Genomic DNA, 13995 nt, shown 5'->3' on the forward strand with positions numbered 1-13995 from the left:
AAGCAACCTAAATGTCCATCAACAGATGAATGGATAAAGAAGATATGGCACATAAATACAATGGAATATTACTCAGCCATAAAAAGGAATGAAATTGAGTTATTTGTAATGAGATGGATGGACCTAGAGCCTGGCATACAGAGTGAAGTAAGTCAGAAAGAGAAAAACAAATACTGTGTGCTAACGCACATATATGGAATCTAAAAAAATAAATTAGAGCATTTTCCCTTTTTTAGCTTACAACACAAATATTTATATGAAAATATTAAGACAGAACTTTAAATAAAAAGTAGTGAAGGCATTTTATATGTAGGTTTTGATGGAAACTTTTTAAAAGGGTTTTTTGTTGTTACTACATAGCCAGCATAAGATTAGCAAATGTCCCTTTGATAATGTTTGGTATTATGTATGATACAAAATGGAAAAGAAAGGGAAATTTTATGGAGTGAGTTCTAGAAACAAGTAGATTCTTCAGTTTAGTAGATGGATAGAAGTGAATTATTTAGAGAAACATGTTCTCAAGGAATTTGGTACAATAAAAGTGTCTAGTTCCTTTAAAAAAATTTTGGAGAGTATTTTCAGTTTGGTCTTATTGAAAAATACTTCATATCAACACACATTTTCTTTTATATACATATACTAGAGATACAGATATTTGAGAAAAGGAAAATGAAAACTTTTGGAGATATTTCATAGCTATGATATTTTATGGTCATTTCAGCCCCACTCTATTATCTAACTGTAACCTGCAGTTAACAGAAATGAAAAAATTTGTTCGAAGTTAGTTTTACAAGCTAAATAGAACTGGCTGACCCTAGGTAAAGTTGAGAAGAAGGTCACATTTACTTTTGGTGAATCATTTTCCCGTTATATATTCGTTTTCTCCATCTGTTTGTCATAACCCTTTCCCACAGAAACTCTATTATGTAGACTTTTCATGTTACCTTCTACCATTCTGGGCTTGCCACTGTCACATTTCATTTCATGTTGAAATTTGCCTCTATTTCTTAGTGATTTGGGGTCCCACATGCCTACTGGTTAATATGATAAAGTAACATAGCCTAATATTCTAATAGTAGTAATTTAGAGTTTGGTAACCAACTAATATATGTGAAGATGTTCTGTTGAGTCAGTCAGCATCTTCCCCTCTCACCAACCTCACTGCCTTTCCCCCATCTCACCTCAACATCTTTAGATTGATTCATTAGTAATTTTAATGGTGAGAATATACATCCAGAAAAAAGGAAATGGTAGAATAGTAAATTGTTGGGTGAGATATTTGGGGCCAGGAAAGGCTTTTACTCTCTGTCAAATTATTGTATATAATCCCTACTAAGCCCATTCCTTTTTGCCTCAATACTGTGAGATTGTGTCATTTTAAAGAACTCAGTCTCATTAACTTTTTTTCCTCTGTAGTGAACCATTCATAATATTTTCTGGTGGGCTGTCCTATGACAAAGCTTGCAGAAGACCAAGTTTAACCATCATGCATGGAAAAGCAATTACAGTGCTTGAAATGGATCATCCTATTGTTGAATTTCTAACTTTATGTGAAACACCCTATCCAAATGGTAAGTAACTAAAATGAAACTATTAATGTTGAAAAATCATTTTTGAAATGATAAGTTCCTAACAAAATTAAGCTTAAATATTTTTAGTTTTAGCAGCTGATATCGACTGTGATACAACACGGTGAGCTACAGGTGCTGGAGCAGGTTCTGCAGCTGTACCTACTTGAGAAAATGGAAGTAAGACAGATGTAGTGCAACAGTGCTGGAGTTTCAGGTTCTAATATCAGGTAAGTGCTTTAAACTTTGATAAGGATGGTGGAAGCTGAGCTGGGAGGGTCCACTCAGGGTCCGGGGTGAAATCACTTGGAGAAACTGAGGTCTCCTAATAGCCTTTCCTAGGCCAGCTCCACCCATCCCAATCCTGTGCCAATCAAAGTTAAAGCACTTACCTGATATCAGTGATCTGTAACTCTGGTGGTGCTGCATCTGTTTCACATCTGGCTTTGCTTCAGATGCAACTGTAGCACCTGTGATTACTCTAGGATTGCTGATGTATGGTTAGTGATTTATTCCAATTTTGAAAATAATTAGAAGAGCCTTTGGGAGGAGAGGTGCTTATGTATTTTTATTATCCCAAATATAAAGACTTCGTAAACATAAAAAAACAGTCTAAACTTATATGCAAACTGTATAATGGAATCTAATGATGAAATATTTTAATAATGGAATCTAAAAATGGAGAAGGGTGAAATATAAAAAGGGAAATATGAGTTTATGATTACAAAAGGTAGTATGTATATATATATATTACTACATTTTCAAGAGGGAACATAGATGTAGGGAAAGGAGCACTGTACTTGGAGACAGAGTATTTGGGCTTATGATTTAGCTCTGTCACTTACTAGCTATGTGACCTTGGACAAGTCACTTCATATTTACAAGTTTGATTAATCATTTGAAGAAAGAATATAATATTGATACCACATGATTACTGGAAGGCCAAAGGGAATATACCTTATAAACTATGAAGATAAATAGCTATTAGTTTTATTATAAATGTATTCATTGTTTTAAATTATTGAGTTTCATATTTAAAAACTGAAATAAAGTGATATAAAATAACAATCAGTGTGGCACTTTATTCCCAGAGTTTCCAGGGGCAGACAGATTACTTGTGTTGTAAATTAACCAACAAATATTTATTGGATGCTTCTATGGCCTCAGTATGACAAGAACTTGTTGAGAATATGGATGAAGTATGAAACTGATCTCTGATGTCAAATCAGAAAATCTGGCCACATGAGGAAGATAGTTATGACTTAAGTTTAAAAAACATAATGGCTTAATTAAGCGCTGAGTTATACGAATCAGAGTTTAAATAATGTACCAATTTATAGGCTAGTCAGGTAGTCGATGACTGCAATATTCATGCAAAGCTTCATGGAACAAGTAGGATTTAGATAGGGCTTGAAGAATGACTTGGGCCTTGAAAATAATATTGAGTAAAGGTTTTAGAAATTGTGAGGTTTTGCTAGAGTGAGATCAATTCAGAGAAAAATTTGAAAGCCTTTTGTAGGTATTTGGAAATAGGGAACTACAGAGGAATTTTGAGGAAATATTAAGTGAAAGAAAGCAATGTTCTAGTGTGTGGGTTTGAAGAGAGAGACCCTGAAATCTAAAACTTCAGATTCCAACTGGGAGGCTTTTGTGGTAGTGTACATTAAAATGGTCAAGATCTGAAACAGAGTGCTGCTTGTAGGAATGGAAGATGAAAACCCATTGAATTTGGTCAACAACTGGATTAGGGAGTGATATGAGAGATGAGTCAAAGACAACATTTTAGGAATAGTGGTTTCATATGAAGTAATAAGAGTTCTTGGAAAGAGAAAAATAAGTTTGAGTCAGTAGAGTTGTTTAGAGAGCAGAAAAGGAGAGGGAAAAGGTCTTTAATATTTATTTTTGAGTCATCAGAATATAGATGCTCTTTGGAGTTGTGAGAATGAATGATAAAGGAACAAAGAAAGAAAGAAAGAACAGAGGACCAAAAGCTGAGCTTAGGAAAATGCCTTCTACTAAGGAGCCTCAAGAAAAAAGGTGTGCATATCAGTAATAGAAACTGAAAATGTGCGGTTGCCAAGATCAAACACTATAGGTATATGTGTATATACATTTGTGCACATCAGTAGAGATGTTAGGACAGTTTCTAATAATGTTAAACAAATTATAAATGTACTGTAACCAAGCCTAATCACTTCCAAGCCACATATATTACTTTGCTTTTCAGAGAAGTGGTAATGAGGATGGAACTTTTTACTTACTAGGAGCTGGGAGAAATAGTTTAACTTTACTCGGTAAAATATAAGTGTATTTTATTAACTATTTCTGATTAAAACAATAGTACATGAAAATGCCAGAAAAGAACCCTACAATACACAACAGTATATAGTGAAAACTTTCTCACTGCCCTTCCAGGGGCAACCACTATTACTAAGTTTCTTATGTATTCTCCCCAAATAATGTATGCATATATGCATTATCTTTTTTATACAAATGACAGCATACTCTATATGTTGTTCTGTATCACACTTTTTTCACTTAACAGTATACAGTATTTTGATTATGATTCCATATTAGTAAATATGGAACTTTAATCTCCTTTATAGCCACATAATGATAAGTGTTATGCATATGTTAAACAAAATACACTTATTAACAGTTTTTAATATTGCTGAATCATTTGTGACATCTGACAATTCAGCCTATTTCTCAAAGAACACAAATACCTAATCCTCTTATCTCAGGGGGCATTGCCCAGAGTAACTAACCAACTATACTCCGAATTTGTCAGTTTTGCATCTATATTTAATTGTATCTGGTCTTCTACAAGTGTCATAAATAATGCATTTCTCTTCAGAGAAGTAGTATTTATGATAGAGCTTTTCCATCTTGTTGGGGGCTAGGGTTAAAAGGCTGAGCCTGCTCAAAAACAACCAATCTAATAAAAAAAGTAATACAGTTGGCATATATTGAGTACTTACTATAAGCCAGCCTTTGCATCAAACATTTTTATATACATCTAATCTTTATTAACAGTCTAAGGTAGTATTATTTTGCCATTTCAATGGGTAGAGAAATTGAAAATCAAAGAAGTTAACTAATTTGCTTAGGATCAAACTGTTAATAAATAATAGACACAAATTGAACCTAACACTGATTCCACAAGAAATCTTTTTATTCAGTGGTTACCACAGCACACCAAGTACTTCTACAAACGTGAAACTTTTGCTACCAGTTTTTATTATTTGAAAAGAAACAATAATCTAAAACAGGTGTTATTACCTAAAATAAAAATTTATTTAAGACTTTTGCTCATTCATGCCAATGTCTCAGCTGTTTTATTTTTGTAGCCATTGCTTCCCAACCAGTGATTTTCCTAGAGAGGGATGAGAAGACAAAGAGGAAACTAGTAGTATTCTTCAAACTGAAAAACAAACAAAAAAATCCCCAAACCCCAAAACGTTTTGAAATAATGTTGAAAACTTAAAACAGCTCTAAGAGATAAGGGAGAAGAGGGGAAATGCCTCAGTTTGAAAAAGTTTGAGTAGCAAATAGTTTGAGGACTGTATACTGTTGTATAAATATGCACCCAAACAAGGTCAGACTCCTCAGTTTTTGTTCTTTTGTGTTTTTTTGATTCTAGTTTTTCTCTCATAGCTTGTGACTTAAAAAATAAATATGAATAGGTTCTGTAGCTTCTCAGGACTGGAAGGACTGTGAAGGCCATCTATTTTAATTTACCATTCAAGACTTGAATACTCTTGAATACAAAATTCCTGCCAAGTGATTGTTGAGTTTAGGATTAAATACCTCTTAAACTAGCCAGTAGAAACTGCTGGTATAATGAAAACAGCATGCATTAAAGTTTCAGGTCTATAACTTACTAGTTTTGTAACGTTGTGCCAATCTCATAACCTCTTTGGACTCCAGTTTTCTTTATGAAATGAAAAAATGATGATACATGCTCTAGCTACTGAGAATCAAATACCATGTATGTAAAATGTTTTTGTAAATACTTTTTTCCTTAAATTGAGCTAACACTGTAACTGTGGCTTTCCTTTATTAGTCCTTTATTACAGATGGAAAGCAATGTCTTCCTTGACCACTATAACTAAATTAGTGTTCCCCCACCAACCAGAAGTCATTTCTTATACTATTACCCTTGTTATTTTTTTCATAGTTCACTTTACTTTCTGAATTAATCTTATTTGTTTACTTGTTCATTGTTTGTATGTACCCCTAGATTGTAAACTTTATTAGAACAAAGACCTTGTCATTCTTATTCCCCATATATCCTTTGTTCTTAAGACAGTTTCTGAAACATCTTGAAGGAAGGAAGGGAGGATGGAGAAAGGGAGAAAGGAAGGGTTGAATTTTAAGAACTTGAAAATCCTAGGCTATCCTCATACTCTGATTTTTTGAGATATATACTCCTGGGCACATAGTAGGAAGTCTTTAAGTACCTGTTAAATCACATTGAATTGAAAGTAATTTTTTTAGTATAAGGAGTGTTGCTCTCATAGGGAGGTGAATATGTATCACAACTGAGAGAAGCAGAACTGTTTCCTTAGTATATCTCCTGTAGGCATGAAATCAGATCTGAAATGGAAGGTTATGGAAGACTAAGATAAATGTGAGATGGAGGTGACAGACTCACTCTCTTCAAATAATCTACTACTATCATGATTATTGAGATAATATTTAACTCTATGCTATGCAACTTCTCATTTTTTCCTTGTTTCCTATAATGGTCTTAAACATTGTTTGAGAAACACAACATATATATATATTTTTTGAGTCCCACGTTTTTCTTTTTCTCTTTTTTTTAAACATCTTTATTGGAGTATAATTGCTTTACAATGGACAACATATATTTTTAAAAAGTGCTCTTTGTTACTTCTTATTTTAGCTCATACTTTGGTCTTCTCAAATCATTTAAATAACATTTATACAGGAGATAAAGGAAATACAAGTTTGTTGATTTTATAAAATGTTAAATATGAAAACTTTTCCATTTTTCTTTTCTACTTGTAGAATTTCAAGAACCCTATGCCGTTGCTGTACTTCTGGAGAAAGATCTCATTGTAGTTGATCTGACACAAAGCAAGTAAGTTGTCCATGTACGGATTAACACTATTTTAGACTCTATTTATTGCAATTAAAATATAGGAGGACATTATAGATAATTGGCATTAGAATTCTTTAGATGGTAAATATTCTTTATGTGTAATATTGTTTTGCTAGAATTATAAAAATGTAATTTGGTTCAATAATGAAAACTAAACCAGGAGAGTTTAGGGGACACTGAGAATATTGTAAGATATTTTCAAGGCAACACCTAATGTTTAAAAAGATGCCTTTGGGGACTCCAAACACATAAAATGGATCACATTTCTGCTATTTCCCTAAGCAAAAAACAATTGTTACAAAAATTACATAATGTACTGTTTGTCCATCTGCTCTATTGACTAAAGAAAAATGGCACATGATAAAAGTATTATTGAACTACTGTGGCAGACGATACAGAAGATCAGGATCTCGAGGCAAGAGATGATAGATGCCTTCTTTTACTTTCTTTTCTTTTTCATTATGTTGTGGGCAGTAGAAACAAATATTAAATATTGCTGTTAGAGTGGTGCTCTCCACTACTTTACATGTACAGTAAAAGTAGACTTGAAACTGATGAACACTGTCTTCCTGCTACATATTTTCATTATCAATGATGATAGGCATGAAGCTCATTTTCCCTCATTCTTTGTTCTAGACTCACTGATCATTTTTTAGCCCGTTATATTTGCAGAGCTTTTGTACATTCTCTCTTCTCTGCATGAAATAATCTTCCATTCCTTTTTCTCCTTACTAACATCTATAAGAATCTCAACTCAGATATCGTTTCCTCATTAAAGAAAATCTTTCATTATCTGTATAATTTGGTCAAATATCCTATTAAGGGCTGTCTTAGATCCATGTTCCTATCCTTCATAGCTTTGACACAGATGAAATTTTCCATTTGTTATTGTTTTAAAGATTGTCTCCCTACTAGACTGTAGGCCTCATGAAGGACAGGTTTTGTCTCCACATGAAGTAGGTTCTTAATAAATTTTTGTTGGATGAAGTACAGTCTGAGTTTTACTCTCAGTGTAGTTTGTGAATGTAAGAGCCAAAGTTCTTCTTTGTGATAATTTGCATCACATAGTATTTCAATATTTTGAAAGGGAATAGGGTTGGTCCATAATATCACCATAACTGAATTCTGCCTAGCTGCTGTATTTATCAGCATAAAACCTGATTAAGTTTTGTGTACGAGTGTGGATTTATGCCTCTTTCTCTAAGTTCTAATATAGGTTTTATTAAAATATACTTTTCTGATCTCACTGGTAGTCACCTCTTCCTTCTGTGCCATATTTGTTGGTTCCTCATACCTTGTCTAATTGTCTAACATCCTCCAAGGCCCACTATACTTTGTCTTTAATACTCACATTCTTTAGCATATACATTTATTCTTTTTAAAACTTTTTTATTGTGGTAAAATACATATAACATAAAAGTTACTATTTTTATACACTAATTCTTATGCTTTTCATTACCTTATATAAATATGTGAATTGACGTTTTGTTTGCACGTTTTTATCTAATATTTTGCCTTCTTCAGCACCATGTTTTAAAATCTATGTGACATTCCTATTTTGTTGTCTATTACAAGAAGTTTAATGTGGAAAAACTGAACATGTTCTCTTTCCCTCCAAATAGTTACTTTTAGCCATGTTTAATGTTAACAATTAAATTGCAGCTTTGTACTCATTTTTCAAATTAATTTATTCCTTCCTTCCTTCTTTTCCAGTTAATCCTCTACATGAAAGCAAGCATTAGGGCTTAAAAATTTTTCCTCTTCTTGGATTTACATCTTTGTTTACATTTCTACAACAACCAGTTCACACTTTCACATGTAAATTTTTGTAATACATTTTTAGTTATTTCTTTCTTAAATGTCATTTTTCTACTCTTTGCCAATATAATAAAGTTATTTTCCCCAAACATTTCCATGATATTGTTCACCTTCTCAGGAGTCTATCATTGTAATCTCTTGCTATTATCAAATCCCAAATTGTAGATCTGATCTTTAAGGTGATGCACTTATTTTACTTCTAATTCTTCAATATCAGAAATACTGATAATTTCTGCTCTGAAACAGGGAACCTCTGATCCATTCAGTTTAAACTACTTGCCATTTATTAAACACAACTTTCTCCTTTCCATGTGATTTTGCATATACTACTATTCTTATCTGGGAAACCATTAAGATTGGAGGGAAGAGAACCGCTGTCAACACACACATACACACACACACACACACACACACACACACACACACACCAAACTCTTTCTGGTGTTTGAACTAAGTTTCTGATTAAGTTCCTATAATATGGGGAAAATTATTTTTAATAGTCCTCCCCACCCCCCAAAAGCACGCTGTATCAGAAGTAACATGATCACACAGACTGAGAACGGATGCAGCATAGAATAATACTCCATTCCATCTACTACAGTACCTGGTACATCTGGTACATGAGAAGTGTACAATATATTGTGGTTCTAAGAATTCTTAATTTGGTTCTTACTGATACCCCTTTTAAAAATGATATATGGCTTGAGGATATGAAATTTACTACAGCCATAGGTCTGCATTTCCCCTGTTTTCTAGTTTACATAGGAAACAATCTTAAACATGTGTAATCACACACATACCTACATTGCACACACAACTTTCAGTTACTCCCTATAAAAATACAAAACCAAAATACTTGCCTATGTATTATGTCCCTTGGAGAGCATGTAAAATTTTCTAAGATATTTTAATACTTGTATTATATAAATATATAGATAAAATTGTATGTAGATAAAGTACCTAGTTGATAATGTTTTAATAACTGACTGATAAGTCAACTTGCTACATATTTTCAATTTAACATAATTTAGTCTATCCATTTTAGAAAGTGATATCACTGTGCAATTTTGAAATTACTGGAAAGAAAATGAGTTTATTCAAGTAAAATTCTACCAGTATTCATATTACATTTTATAGATATATATTTTTAAAAGAGAATTCTTATTCAGGTGATCATTGTTTTATGATGCTTAAAAAACAATTATGTGAAATATATTCAATATAATTAATATTTAGAAGAGTTTAGGGTTTGTTTTATAAAAGTTACTTCATTTTTATATCAGTGCAAAATGACACTAATATATTATCTTTATCTATTAGCTTTCCTATCTTTGAAAATCCATATCCCATGGACATTCATGAATCACCAGTTACGTGCACAGCATACTTTGCTGATTGCCCACCAGATTTGATTCTAGTGCTCTACTCTATAGGAGTCAAGCATAAAAAACAAGGATACAGTAATAAGGTAAAAGCAACAATTAGAAATTTTCTTGTATTCATATCCATATCATATGATCATACTTTTTTCTGTTATTTTCTGACTTTCCGTAGAAGAAAACTTGAACTAAATTCTTTTCAAGTCATAAGCTGGCACCTATAAAAGACATAATTTCTGAAATTCAAATTTCCTAAATGCTACATAGCTTTAAGTCTACGAGAATATAAATTTCTTATATAAAAAGTATACAATTATCTACTAAGATATACTTACCTATCATATATATTTATATACTAAATATATGTTTAAACTAACATATGCTTGAATCATAAGATGTTACTTTTGATTATTTTAGGTGAAGGATTACGTTTTAAGAAATTCAGGAGTCAACTCTCTCTAGTTATTTCTTATCAATCAATGGTTAATAAGACATAATTGTCAAAGACTTTCATTAAATAACTTTCTAGAATTCCATTTTGTTATATTTAACCACAGGATTCAAATACTTACAATTATAATAGACCCCCCTATTATGATTTCTGTTATTTGAACAGGACTGTTGAGATGGACAACTCCAGGGGGCACAATTTACATAGTATTTTGTGTTAAATGGCACCACCATAGCTTGGAGGTACATAGACTACATGGAAGATGTAGCAACACCACATTTGTATGATTAAAGATACTTCTTTGCATTTTTAATATGAATGGTAATATCTGTTAAAATCTATATTTTTAAAGGATATGAAATTTTGCATTTGGAATTGTTTGTTCAATGAAGGAGTTAAAAAATAGGTACACATTTCATTCTTCATTACTTAACAGCTATTTATTTTTAAGTGAAACTTTTACTGTTATTTTAAAATATTTTTATTTTAAATTTCTAAGTTATTTAAATTTAAAAAATAAAACTTATAAATTCTTCCCACATAATCTGTTTAGGAGTGGCCAATCAGTGGAGGAGCTTGGAACCTTGGCACACAGACATATCCAGAAATTATTATTACTGGGTAAGTGGGATGTGATTTATGAGTTTATCAATTTATCATCAAAAAGATTTCATTGAATTTTCACACTTTCCCATAATTGTGCTGTAGGAATGCTGACAGTTTAAATTAAAATATAAGACACAGCTTCTATCCAAAGATTATAACCTTTATAGAAGATAAAATCAAATCATTGAAAACATAGACATATAACAAAAATAAGTAAGTATAGATTATAAGACCAGAAGAAAGTCAGAGAGAGAAAAATCATGAGAGATTAGTCAAAGAAGAATTTCTGTAGAAATCATAGATTATTAGCCTTAGACAGGCCCTTACCAATATCTCTTGATTCCATCTAAATCCAGGAATCAGTGCTCTGTATCTCCATCAAGTGGCTATTTAAAGTATACTTCAAAACTTATAGCACCGGAAATGTTGTTACTTCCTATAGCAACCCATTTCATGCTCTAATGTTAGGAATGAAAATGGAAACATAGCAACAGATAAAGATAAGACTTAAAAGATCATAAGGAGTTCTGCTTATGAGGTATGGAATAGATGTACTTTTCCCTATTCTTCCCACTAAGTACAATTAAAACCCCTGGATATTATTATAATATGACTGGAAAAGATGGAGAGAAGTCAGACTGGATAGGTCCCCAAAGACTCAAGGAATGACATGGAAGTGAGTTTCCTGGCTTTTCTTTTTGCCTCATATATCCCAGAATTGGAGCTGAAGAAGCTGGCAACCTGGAGCTCCAGGCACAAACTTAAAAAGCCCAACGAAAGCTAGCTCTCTCTAGCCAAAAGGTGAGGAAAGGAGACGCCTATAAAGACAGTAAACTTTTAGAAAATAATCTTTCTATTATAGCTAACCAACACAGAAAAAAACTATGACTCCACCCCTACCCACTTCATCAGAGGTTGAGTGGAGAGCGTGGACTTTCACCCTCATCAGGCCATAATAAGGTGCCTCAACTTGCGCATGAAGGGGGTGTCAGTTTCTGACACTGAGCTAAGGCTGAGTAGGGTGCTGGGACTTTTAACCCTGCTGAATGGTAGTGAAACTCTTTACCTGTGGTGACAGAGATAATGTGGGGAGAGAATTCCCAGCACTGCCCAGCAGTAATGAGGAGCCATATACCCTCCCCTTTTTTGTCAATGGAAGTCCAGTGAGGAAGGAGGAAAGAACAGAGCTTAAAAAGTTCATAAGGAAATAATGGTTGAAAACTTCCCAAATTTGGCAAAAGACATGAACCTAGAGATTGCAGAAGGTGAGCGAACCACAAGAAATTCACAATAAGACACATCATAGTCAAACTTTTGAATACTAAACACCAAGGAAAAAAATATGAAAACAGCAAAAGAGAAATCACACCTCACCGACAGGGCAAAACCAATTTGAATGATGGCATATTTCCATTAGAAACCATGGAGGCCAGAGGAAACCTGAATCTTTTTCAAGTGCTGAAAGAAAAGAACTGGCAACCTAGAATAATATACCCAGCAAAAATATTTTCCAGGAATTAATTAGAAATTAATACATTCTAAAATGAGGGAAACTAAGAGTATGTCAACATCAGACTACTCTGAAAGAATGGCTAAAGGAAATTCTGTAAACAGAAAGCAAATGATAAAAGAAGGAACCTTGGAATATGAGGAAGGAAGGAAGAACACAGTAAGCAAAAATACGGGTTAATACAATAGGCTTTCTTTCTCTTGAGTTGCTAAAATTATATTTGATGGTTGAAGAAAATATTATGGTTACATTGTTTGATGTGGTTCTACATATGTATAGAGGAAATATTTAAGGTAATTATAAATGGGTGAGGGTAAACTGGTATAAAGAAAGGTAAGGTTTTTATACTTCCCTTGAAATGGTAGTATGATAACACCAGTAGACTGTGACAAGTTAAATGAATATTACAATGCAGTACCTAAAGCAACGCTGTAAAAAGATCTGGGCTAAGAGATACACTGAAAAACATTATTGACACATAAAAATGGATGTACTAAAATAATTCAATTAACCTACAGGAAAGCAGGGGGAAAAAAACAGTGACAATAAAAGAGGGAAAAATAGAAAAAAAAAAAAAGACGAACTTAATTAATCATGGAAGTGTTAAGGCTTAAATGTAAATGGTCTAAATACATCAATTCAAATGCATTGATTAGCGGAGTGGATTAAAAAACATAAACCAACGCTATGCCATTAACAATACACTCACTTCAAATACCACAGTATAATCAGGTTTAGAGAAGAAGGACAGAAAAATACTTTATAAAAGAATCAATGGAGGGCTTCCCTGGTGGCGCAATGGTTGAGAGTCCGCCTGCCGATGCAGGGGACACGGGTTCATGCCCCGTTCTGGGAGGATCCCACATGCCACGGAGCGGCTGGGCCCGTGAGCAATGGCCGCTGAGCCTGTGCGTCTGGAGCCTGTGCTCTGCAATGGGAGAGGCCACGACAGTGAGAGGCCCGAGTACCGCAAAAAAAAAAAAAAAGAATCAATGGAGAGTGACATCAGCAAGATGTCAAAATAAGTAGCCCCAGACCTCGTTCTCCCACAGACACACTGATGCAACAATATATGGTACAAAAACCTTTATGAAAACTCTAGAAACCAATTAGGAAATCATAGTACCCCAGGGGAGCTCAAAGCCAAGAGTAGCCACACTGAAATGGGTAAAAACAGCCATTTTATTTCAACTATATCAGCTTCTTCCCCAAATTGGCACAGCTCTTGTTCAGGAGGAATCTTCTCTCATGAGAGGGAAGTAGTGGAGTAGACTGTACATCCAATGTTCCTGCTTTTCAGGGGACTTCCAAAGAGAGTAGTTTTTATCTCCCCTGAGTCAGAGTACTGATGGAACCTGGATGCCTGGGGGCTGCAGAGAACAAAAGAGAGCTCAGTGGCTTATTGAAGTGCTAAGAAACTTGCAGAACTAAGACAGATAATAGAAGGAGCAAGAGATGCAAGCTCCTGAAAAAGAGACCAGCAAACCTCTCTAATTGGGAAATTACACATACAGTCCCAGAGAAGATGCATCCCC

The 13995-nt window shown here is 33.5% G+C and overlaps 1 protein-coding gene across 7 annotated transcripts in view; it reads left to right on the forward strand.

Annotated features, from left to right (window-relative positions):
• The window catches only part of STXBP5L (syntaxin binding protein 5L), a 364746-nt gene that overhangs the window by 184059 nt on the left and 166692 nt on the right, over window positions 1–13995 (forward strand). For all 7 annotated transcript variants that reach the window (XM_060298126.1, XM_060298127.1, XM_060298125.1 and 4 more), the window contains 4 exons: window positions 1417–1571; window positions 6603–6675; window positions 9835–9982; window positions 10898–10965. In XM_060298126.1, coding sequence (XP_060154109.1) covers window positions 1417–1571; window positions 6603–6675; window positions 9835–9982; window positions 10898–10965 — 444 coding nt within the window. The remainder of the gene's footprint in view (window positions 1–1416; window positions 1572–6602; window positions 6676–9834; window positions 9983–10897; window positions 10966–13995) is intronic.

This window comes from Globicephala melas, chromosome 4 (assembly GCF_963455315.2).
Source record: "Globicephala melas chromosome 4, mGloMel1.2, whole genome shotgun sequence".
NCBI lineage: Eukaryota > Metazoa > Chordata > Mammalia > Artiodactyla > Delphinidae > Globicephala > Globicephala melas.